The sequence below is a fragment of the Nuphar pumila genome, chromosome 15 (genome assembly GCF_984573655.1).
Source record: "Nuphar pumila chromosome 15, dmNupPumi1.hap1.1, whole genome shotgun sequence".
Classification (NCBI taxonomy): domain Eukaryota; kingdom Viridiplantae; phylum Streptophyta; class Magnoliopsida; order Nymphaeales; family Nymphaeaceae; genus Nuphar; species Nuphar pumila.
In genome coordinates this window covers 8,297,092-8,308,485 of record NC_143263.1, presented here as the reverse complement: position 1 = coordinate 8,308,485, position 11,394 = coordinate 8,297,092, and the positions used below count along the sequence as shown (strand labels likewise).

The window sequence follows — 11,394 nt, the reverse complement described above, 5'->3', positions numbered from 1 at the left end:
CATAGAGCCACATGCACCGATCGTCTTGCTGCATGGTATGTTTTTTCTTCATGTCCTGCAGGAAAATGGCTCTTTTGCCATGAGAAAGAGCTTGATTTTACGGAAACAAACGTGCCGTATTGAATATGGATGCCAAGGGCCAAAACAAAATTCTCGAATCGGGAATTGAATTTCAATGCTACAATCCAAACAAGCTTTAAAAGAGTTGCAAAATCCATAGATTCCTAGAAACGATGAATCTGAAGTAGTGCTGTGTTTGATGTAATTTAAAGTGCCTCGGTAAGTATGTTCAATGCTATAGAGATACGGACATCAGCCAACCCGTAACAGCCTGGATGTTATCCAGTGAGCCTGGGATACCGAAGGGCTTTGCATGTGAGTGCTACTACTATTATTTCAAGGGAGCTTGGATCACGCTATTGACTTTTTTTGCTGAAGTTGTTTGTTACAATGTAGTTTTCTTGGAGGCATCTACCTTGAAATATGCATCACCAACCAACTCTTTTCCAGCAGCCTGTAATTCAGAAGCACATATCCCAATACTGAAATACCAGAGAGAGATTCTGAGGTGCAGATGTGCTCATCAGTAGTTTGCAGGGATAGGAGAGTTTGGTAGCATCGTCCAAGTTGTGCGTACGAAGACAGAAAGAGTGTATATATATATATATATATATATATATATATATATATATATATATATATATATATATATATATATATATATAGAGAGAGAGAGAGAGAGAGAGAGAGAGAGAGAGAGGGGCATGGTGCACCCCTTGTCCTCTTCAAAATCTCCATGTTAAATATGTTTTTTTGGCAAATCTAATCATATGAATGTGATCTTCATAGTTGAAAACATATGAATACTCTTAGATCAAACCTTTTTGACGTGTATATAGGATTTTATGAGGTTCCAAAAATCAACGGCTTTAAAATTTCTGAATTTTTTTATTTTATAAAATCTTACTGATCAATTCCAAGAGTTTATTCATATGTTTTCAACCATGCAGATCACATCCGTATGATCGGATTCTCCAAAAAACACATTTAACGTAGAGATTTTGAAGGGGAGAACAAGGGGTGAACCGTTTTTTGGTAGTCCATATATATATATATAAAGAGAGAGAGAGAGAGAGCAAAAATCAATGATGGGATTTGAGCTTTTCGAGGAATGGGAATGTAAGGATCATCCTTGCCTTTTGTTAATGCTCAGTAGCAGCAACCCCTATAAAAATTTTCCAAGTTCAACTTTCCTACCAGCGGATAGCATCATTTAGATGTTAGAATAGGTCTACCCTACAATTGATGAATTTCCTCTTCTTTTCGATCGAGTCAAAAAAGTGAGGCCTACAAGTTGGCTAACTTTTGAGGAGTAAATCATATGCCTCTTTAACATTTTTTGCTTCAAATCCAATCACCCACTGTACCCTTCTGGCCTTCTCCATAACATACATGCTTATTATTCTCTCTTATAAAAAGTTGGAAAAATCCATTAGGAAGATCCATTGTTAGGCATCACTGGAGAAAGGAAAGTAGTTTCTAGGCCATGGTTTGAAAATTTCACTACATTAGGTGTCAAAAGAACTCTTTGACTAGGGTTTTTTACTTTTTTTTTTAAATTTTTTGCTGTCAATCACCCAGGGAATCCTTTTTAAAGGGTTACAAAACCTTTTCGCGACCAAAAGTTTGGCCATGGTTGATGCTTGAAAGGATACTCTTGGTTTCTCTCTCAGTAAATTAAGTCTCTTTGAATTGATGCATGGAGAGATACTATTCGTTCCACTCTTTCGGTACTCTCGAGTTAGTGCACCATTTGATGACTTGAGAGTCAAGCTACATAGATATGAAGAAGGCCACATCTTTGTTGTACATCACCTCCAAAGTATAAAGGAACAGAAGCTGCTTATTTTAGATGGCTCTAGAAACTCGAATTTGTAGCATCCAGCCCAAATGGATGCCTTCATTCCAGGAAATGAAAAGATCGATGAGAAATATCTGTCATAAGACTTGAAAATATGAGGCATAGAGGATAAAGATCCCAAAGATCCAATTCCTAAAGCCACTGAAAATCAATATTTCAAAGCCTAAAGGAAAATGGCATGGCTTTTATTTATCCTTTCATTTTCTTTTGGAAATGGATTCTCTCTCTCTATTCAAAGTTTTTCATTTTCTTTTGGAAATGGATTCTCTCTCTCTATTCAAAGTTATGGAAGCGATAAATTGGCAGTTAGCTTGACTCCAGTAGAGCAGGATTACATCACCCATTTGTTTCCTTTTTTTTGTTTTTCATTTGGTGCTATGGTAAACTTGTAATATAGGCTGCCCATTCACTTTTGAAAGATTATTTCACCTGCAAACCAAACTGTACATAATTTATGGGGTCAATAAGGAAAGCCTATCTTAGGCCTTAAAGGATGCTATGATGTCACAACATTAGCTTTGCCAAACTCCTGGCAAACATGGCGACCCCCACCCTACCACCCGCAGGCATGGTCTTACAAATGGCAAGAGGAAGATTTCAAACTTGATAAGTGTCAAATCCCATCTGGCCTAACTGCTTTACACCACTTGCACATCTATGTAGACATGAACAAAGGCCTTTTATCATAGGGAAATAGGCATTCATTGTTGTATTTGGCCTGTTAATAAGTATTATTGGCTCCGAACTAACATCACCTTCAATCAAAACAAATAGCCATAAAGCATGGGAAAAGACTCACCACGGTAGCTTACATCCATGACTTCAACTTCTCTTGAAAATTTCTTATTCAGAAAAGCCTAATAAGCACAGGTTACACTTTATGTGCTCACATGTTTCCTTTATGGAAAAACTACTTTCTTCTCCTCTTTCTCCTTTTGATGAAAGGATGGTGTTGGAATCTTGTTATTTTTGGTCCTATTTTTTCTTATAAATTTTGACTGTTATGCATGCTAAAGAGTGCCAGACACTTTTGCTTTCCCTCTTGGGAGATACGGTCACCACAGTCTCTGCCACTCTTGTTTAGGTTTTCCTCTTGTGATTGTGGAATATGGATCAATGTTGTCAATATCGTATCAGGTGAATTTGGCCTATTCTGATTCGAAGCTGAATCGGCCAACTTTTATTTAGAAAATAATATGTATCATAAAATATTAAAATAATATTACAAATATATTTTTAATCTTTTTTTTTTTTAAATAAACCAAATCAGCCCTGAGATGGATAACTTCTTTGTTGATAAACGTCACAGTCCACTGATCCCATGTCCATTCAGCATCCACACACCCTCCAATAGGTGAAATATGTTGCCTTTTTTACAAAACTCATGCATGGTTCTGTTCTTAGTGGGTTGCGGTGGTTTTCTTTTGAAGGATGCACCAACTAGTAGAACTCATTGAAGAAAATTATACCATGGTAGCCATTCATTTAATGAAAATTAGGTTTTTCTTTTTCATAACAAGGGGAAACTACGGTTCTGATGACGGGGACGGGGCCTGGAGAGATGACCCACCCTCAAGCAGTTTTAACCCTTTGGCTCCGAGGACAGACGAGGTGATTTGACAAAAATACAAATTTTTGTGTTTTGAAATCACCACTGTCCATCATTTCAATCACTTCATTGTAAAATGATGACATCAGCACTTTTTGGTAGACCCCACTGAGAATGGTGGTGATTTCAAAACACAAAAAATTGTGTTTTGTCAAATCACTTGATCTGTCCTGCTCCCCCCTTACCCACTAGGGAGTCTACTAGTTCGACCTTGCAGTAAGGGCTGAGTATCACCAACGCAGGAGCAGTTAGTGCACATCACCTTGTGTTGAGACTTTTCAAGTTTGAAACCCATTGGTATAGTTGTATAATTGGTACGGGTAGGACTAACCCCAGTTTTCTCTCTCGAAAGGAAAAGGACCAGTATCAAACTCTCTAAGTCCTTCAGCTTGAATGCCTTAAGCCAATTCACTTAGAAAGGGGTATAGAGTCCTCATGGGTGGACACAAAAGGTTGTTACAATAGGAATGCATAAATATAGTAAATTTTATGTTATCGATTGGCCTCAATTCTTCATCAAAGCTTCGATCCTATCATCAAATAACGATTCAATGAATATAGTTTGGCTGAGGATCTTTAAATAACGATTCAGTAAACAAGTGAACTAAAAATTGTTGGTGAATCAATCAATTTTAGGTTCACCTTTTTTTTTTACAAAAAAATATTTTATTAAATGCAGTCATAATACAACAGCAATTCGTCTATTGTAAAATGATAAACAACAAAACAGATTAATGGCGAAAAAGAAAAACCAGAAAACCATAACAGCAAAGATAGCAGAAAAAAAACAACAGAAAGACCGTGAGTGGCTTGTTAACAACTATAGGATTTGCTGCTCTCAATCCATTACAGGTCCTATTCAGGCCCTGCGTGCTCTACAGAAAATCTCCCATCTCAAATGCTGCAACAGCTGACCTACCCTAGAGCTCTCATTTTTGGAAATATATCTATTGCACTCAAACCAAATAAAATACCAGGCCGTCAATACCTAGCATCTCTAAACAAACCTCCATCTCATGTCGTTAGACTTGAGGGAGTCAGTAATCAACACGTGTCTAGGGAATAAGATATCATTCCAGGAGATGTTGAAGTCATCCCATGGGTGTCGAATGATCATCTTCGAAAATGGGTACTCCCAAAACAGGTGCCCAGTTGATTTTTCATGGGAAAAACAAAGGGAACGCCTTCTGGCCAGGTGGAAACCACACTACTGTAACCTTTCTTCTGTCAGCAATTTTCCATGAACAATTAGCCAAGGTGTGAGTGAACCTCGCAAAGGTAACCCTCACCCTATAAAACTTATTTTGTCATTCAAATAGGGGAAGGGGAACCCAATGCAGTGTTGAAGGAGGTGTCAGAAAACTGACCATCATGTGTCAAGGTCCATCTAATCTCCTCATGAAGATTGGATAGAGAAAACATACCTAGGTCCGACGTAAGGGTAATCCACTATTGCAACGCCTCCTCATAAGGATTCCTCCTTAAAACTAGGGGTGGCAATCGGGTCGGGTTGGCGGGTTGGCGTGTCAGCATACCTCAACCCGAACCCGACCCGTTTATTAAACGGGTCAGCTGTAGCAAACACGAACCCGACCCGTTTAATAAACGGGTAACCCGACACAACCCGCCAACCCATTTAATAAATGGGTTGGGTCGGGTAAACGGGTTTTCAGGTTCGCGGGTCAGATTGGCGGGTCGGGCAGACAGGTTGGCAGGTTGGCGGGTTGACCCACCCGCCTAACCCGTTTATTAAACGGGTCAGCCGGGTTGGCGGGTTGGCATACCCCCAACCCGAACCCGACCTGTTTAATAAACGGGTTACGCGGGTCGACCCGTTTATTAAACGGGTTGGCTAAAGCCCAACCCGAACCCGCCTAAGAGGCGGGTTGGCGGGTCGTGTCAGCCCTACTTAAAACCACAGTCCAAATGGAAGAATTAATATAGCCAAAATCCCTTACCTTGCTAAATTTGCAACGTGCCACGTGATACAAATATGAAAAATCATCTCGAAGTGAAAACCCAAAGCACCACTTGTCTTGCCAAAATAAAGTTGGTGATCCATCACCAACATGTATTTTAATGAATTGACAAAAAATATCAATGACCGACATTTCCCCGAATCACCATGCCACTTCAAACTTTCTGACCAATTCCACGGCCACTCTCCCAAGTCATATTTTTCTAAAAAGACAATGGAAGGGATACCCTCTTTTTAGTAAATGAGTCATACCCATTTAGCAAGTAAGGCCAAATTAAAAGAGTGGGTATCATGAATACCCAATCCCCCCAACTCCAATGGCTTTGAGATATCCTTCCAACTGACCAAAGCCCTTGAACTACTTTCTAAGTTCTCCCTCCAAATGAACCTTTGAAAAATCTTGATGAACCCAATTATACCCGATTGAACTATAATATTTTTTATATTTACACAAAAAGGATCAGAGACCTAGCTGTGTTGGCTTTGCTTGTCGTACTTATAACAATCGTTGTCCTAGCATCGTCAAACTTTGTGGGTTTATCCCTTGCCCCCAGGGAGTCACCATGCTTCGGCTTACCAAAGGTGTGACGCCATGGGATTTGAACCTAGACTACCTGCCTAGCAGCCTAGGTCCCATCCCACTATGCCAAACCCCTTTGAGGCGAATTGAACTATGAATTGGCTATGCCAAACATATAGGATGAATCATATATAAATTTTGATTATTGGATCTATGCAAATCTCTCTCTCTCATGGTACTGAACTACCATAACAACTTATCAGTAGACTTATGCAGATCAAGCCTCTAAAAGCAAAAAGTGACCTTTGGAATATATCTATTTTTTTTTATTCACTATTTTCATATGCCAAAGTTGATTCCAAGATTATATTTTGGGCTGTTTTAAGTTGTCTTGATGAATTGTGAGCCATCTATCTTTCGCCATCTTGGAAACTAAATCTTATGGTATACGCTAGATATGGTTAAACTTACTAACATAGCAAGTAAACCATGTTCATTATATCTGCATGGTTAGATCTAACACTTGGTAGCTAACCCCGTGCAAAAGTGTGCACCAACGTATTGTATTATAGTTTAAAGTCAGAATACATAATATATATATAGCCAAAATGGCTTATTACCACAAAAGAGACGATATCTTACACATGTGAGAGTTCTTGATATAGTATGTATGTATGACTCACGAATATGGTTATCGGTATAACACGGAAAAAAAATTTGCCAACAAGAAGGAAAACCAAAGCGGGAGAAAAAAGCGATTGAAAGTAGCCATGTCTTGGTACGTCTCCTTTCTCTTGTATAAGACTGCTCGACCACATTCCCGTGACAATTGAGGTAACACAATTAGATTGTTATACCAACTCGTTTCCTCTTTGTTCACTTCATGATAAAAGATGATCTATTTTCTTTCAAGATAATAATTAGATTGACAAATTCAAACTAAAGAGAGAAGTTAACACAAATAAACTTTGAAATTATTGGAGGAATGCCTATAATAAGTGACCTCCATAACTCCAGAATTCTAAATAATTACACCATCTCAAAGTTCAAGCAAGTTTTTTTGTCTTCCATTAACAATTGAAGAAAAAACCACTAAAAATATATCTGTACCAAGTTAAGCTCATATTCGCATTCCCAGACAAAAACCCCATGATACAAAAAAAAAAGAGAACAAAATCAAGATAAGTTGCTGTGCAGAGAGAGAGAGACATTATCAATAATTTGCTCTGGTACATCTCTCCATATGTCTCTGTCTCCGTTCAAAGACAAACCCTAAGAAGGAGGCATAGGGAGACCTACACTTACAGCTACTGCTGCCCTTATTCTGATTATTATGGTTAAGGCCACCCTCCCTGATGGTCTCCAGCTTAGGCGACCAACCCTGGCTCTTGGAGCCCACCAGCATGTCGTACTGCTTCTGCAGCTCCGGCGAGCTGCACAGCGACCCTCCGGCGGCGGCCGAAGACGGCTCGCCGCCCTTCCTGAGCACCCCAACGATGAACTCGGGGCAGACCTTGATGGCCCGCCTGCCGTCTGATCCCTTCACGTACTCGAACGGACGGTCGCCGAGGCTCCAGATGTTGCTGGTGGTGGTGGTGGGGGAGGAGAGGGAGAAGAGGGAGGAGGCGGAGAGGATGGCGGAGTCGAAGCGGTCAACGGGGAGGACGAAGTAGGTGTGGCCAGGCTGGAGGACGTCAGAGAGTGAGACGGCGGGGACGGGGCGGCCGATGAAGAAGGACTCCGCGTTGTAGACGTTGCAGTCGGGGAACTCCACCATGACGGCGTTCGCCGGCTGGCTACCCGACAGCAGCCTCGCCTTCCCGTCCCGGAATATCAACCTGACGGTGGTAGAGGAGTCCAATTCCGGCGACGATGCACCGCTGCCGCTGGCAGGCGGAATAAAGCATGGAGAGATAGAGTTGCCCATGTGGGTGACGGGTGGTGCTGGTGTTGCTGATGGCAGAGAGAGAGAGAGAGAGAGAGAGAGAGAGAGAGAGAGAGAGAGAGAGGGTGTGGTTTGGTGGTCTGTTGCTTTGTATTTGCCGGCGAGATTTGGCCTGAAATTGGGTTATATAGGGGGAAGGGTGAGATGCAGGAAAAAGTCCTAGAGGTTGTGTCAGTTTAATGAGAGGGTCGGTGGTCAGGGTAGATTGCGTTGAATGGGTTCTGGTTGATACGAGAGAGAGAGAGATGCATGATCAGTAGTAATATAATCCACGATATTCACAATTTGGGTCGTTAATGACGTATATATATATATATATATATATATATATATATATATATATATATATATATATATATAGAGAGAGAGAGAGAGAGAGAGAGAGAGAGAGAGAGAGAGAGAGAGAGAGAGAGAGATTAAATAATGGTGTTTGACTTTGTGAAACTTTAACGTGATGTTTGGTAAAAGACTCAAGACTAATCGGTGTCCAGAAGAACGTGAGGAGTGAAGCAGCATAACGTGGAAAATTGGCTTGCATGTATGTCATGCAAGCCCTTGACATTTAAAAAATGTGTCTGCTTCTTTGACCAAAAATTGGACTTGGCTTTAAATTGAATCGAGTTTGGTAAGACATTAGATCCGAACAATTGACACCTCGTTTTTTGATTCAGATAGCTGAGTAAGATCTAAGATCAATTCGGATTTCCTTAAACAAATTATTTTCGGGTTCAAACCCACATTTCATAATCCATGTGCGCATTCAAATAAAATTCAGTTCATTTGATTTTTTTTTTTTACATGTAAAAGCTTGTTTCAGCCTTCTCTTACAATATCCAGTATCACCATATACATTTTGAAACTGGATTCATCCCTACTTCATCGGATCTCATCCTGATTTGAACTCGTGATCCAAATCTATTGAAAACAATTAGGATTCAGATTCGGTTCAAGCATAATCCAGCTCATATACCATCTGTTTGCCCCTAGTGTCAGACCCCATGTATACTCTACTATTTTTGTGTAATGAAAGTTGATGAATTGGATTAAAGGATCCGATGCTTATATAGTATGGACATGCAATCATTAATGATAATATACATTTTTTCTATTTTTATAATACTAAAATACTTTGTCTTAGATAAGATAGAATTTCATTGTCGATATAAACGTATATTTTATAATCTTTTTTTTTTATCCTATGCATGGTATAAAAGAGGATTCAACGTTTATTTGTAAGATGAATTTAACAAGGAATAAATTTATTTCTCTTTTTGTTTTTATGTATTTAGGAAGTCTTCCTTAACAGATTCAAGGAACGCTTATGGATTAAAAGGAAGAAGATGGTATTCTCGCTCTTCTTTGGAGAAGATGGTACTCTGTACTGGCACAACGACTGCGCCAATAAATACTTTTACTGACACAAAAGCTGCGCAGTAAAAATCCAATTTCTTGTAGTGCTTGCTACCTCTGATTTTCGACATAAACGAACACTGATCCCATCATTTGAAATAGGATGGATTCCATCATACATTCAATCCTAGCCATCCAACAGAACCATCTAGCCGTTGATTGGATGGCTAGGATTGAATGTATGATGGAACCCATCCTATTTCAAATGATGGGATCAGTGCTCCTTGTTCTTGGCTTAAGTAGTTCAAGGTCTATTTCAAACTGAATATTGATCCAATTGGTCCAAATTACTCCTGGATCCGCCTCAATCAACTATACTATTTTAATGGACTAAGACCCCTATATGTTTATGGAAAATTTGCATGTTTAAACTTTTGGCTCTTAATCAGATCTTTCGATAGACTAGCTATAGTTTATAAACATTTAAATCAGATCTGACTCTGCTAGTTATTCGCCTCCCCTTGGCCCCACCAATCAACTAATCAGATGTAGTTTGGTGTGTTCAGATCCCAATATCAAGAGGTTGGCGTTGGGCCTGGTTAGGTCAGACTCAGCTTGTTGACAGTCCTAGATGGCAGGCAAATATCTAATTGTGCCAGTATTTGATGCATCCATACGTCTTAGCTTATAAATTCAAAACAGTTTATTGAAAGATGAGGTCTGAATACCATTTATTTGAAAGACAACAGCTATATTTCAACCAGTCATGTTTCTATGATACAAAATATCATGTTCCAAGGAATCTCTTTTCCGATTAGGGAAAAAAAACCGCATGTTTGTTGGTTGCTTGTTTGATCATCTCTTAGGATGAAATATACTCAATGCTTGTTGGTTGCTTCTTAGAGAGAGAGAGAGAGAGGTGAGGGGGCTGTCAATGGGTGGGGTTAGGGCCGGGTCAGGGTTGACCTGGACCAGCCTATATAACTAATAACCGGGGTCAGGTTTTGTCGGGTCCCAAAAATAGAATCCCAAACCTAGACCTGCATAATTTTAGAAATTTATTTTATTAAAAAACATATATTATACTTGGGTCGGGTCAGGTACCAGGCAAAAATCATGACCCCCTTGCATCTTTCCATGCCCATACTTGGGAATTCGGGCAGGTTGAGTACCCGATACAAATGGGACCCGTTGACAGTTTGGGTATAGTTTTTTCAATCATTTCTTGCATTTGAAATTGGATTGAGCCTGCAGTATTTTATGGAATGTGTAGGCAGAGGATAAGGCATTAAGTATCCTGTGTCTCTTCTTTTGAGAGTGAGTTTGTTGATCTTGCCAAACATAACGAAGTTTATGAATTCAAAACACAGTTCTCCTATAGCACCAGTCAAGTTCATGAACTCATTTTTGCTACCTAAACATGGTTTTCTTGAAGAAAATCAGGCCGTTCCTGAAACAGGAACACAAACTCTATGGAGTCCAAGAAATCGGCCACTTCAGCAATATGGTAAGATAAGATAAATATTGAAATATTCCCAAGAAAACTTGGAATTTCTCAACATACCAAATGTAAGAAAAGGGATATTGCTCTCTCTCTCTCTCTCTCTCTCTCTCTCTCTCTCTCTCTATATATATATATATATATATATATATATATATATATATATATATATATATATATATATATATATATATATATGGAATGAAAACCTTCCCAATGAATTTTTTTTGATATTTTTTTCAAAATTATTACCGTACAGATGTGTTCAACATGATTGATTTACTATAAATTGAAACTTGGATCATGAATTTTGGATAGAAAAAATAGTATTTGGAGCCTCAAAAAATTATGAAAATTGTACGCCGTTGATTTTGAAACTCATAAAAACCTATCCATGCATCGGAATCAAATGCTTCAAGAACCAATTCCTATAAAAACAAGCATACAGATCACATCCGTGCGGTCAGAATTAAAAAAAAATATCAAAAATCCAATAAAATACCCATTAGAGAGGTTTGGGAGGGTTTTCCATTGGGGAGGTTTTCATTTTCCTTCATAGCCGTTGATTTT

The 11,394-nt window shown here is 39.1% G+C and overlaps 1 protein-coding gene across 1 annotated transcript; it reads right to left on the bottom strand.

Annotated features, from left to right (window-relative positions):
- Positions 1–6,876: 6,876 nt before the first annotated feature.
- On the bottom strand, positions 6,877–7,998 carry LOC149814373 (uncharacterized). The gene has a single exon (XM_089989976.1). It carries the CDS (start codon positions 7,953–7,955, stop codon positions 7,242–7,244), a length of 714 nt encoding a protein of 237 aa, XP_089846102.1. The 5' UTR covers positions 7,956–7,998; the 3' UTR covers positions 6,877–7,241.
- Positions 7,999–11,394: the final 3,396 nt, after the last annotated feature.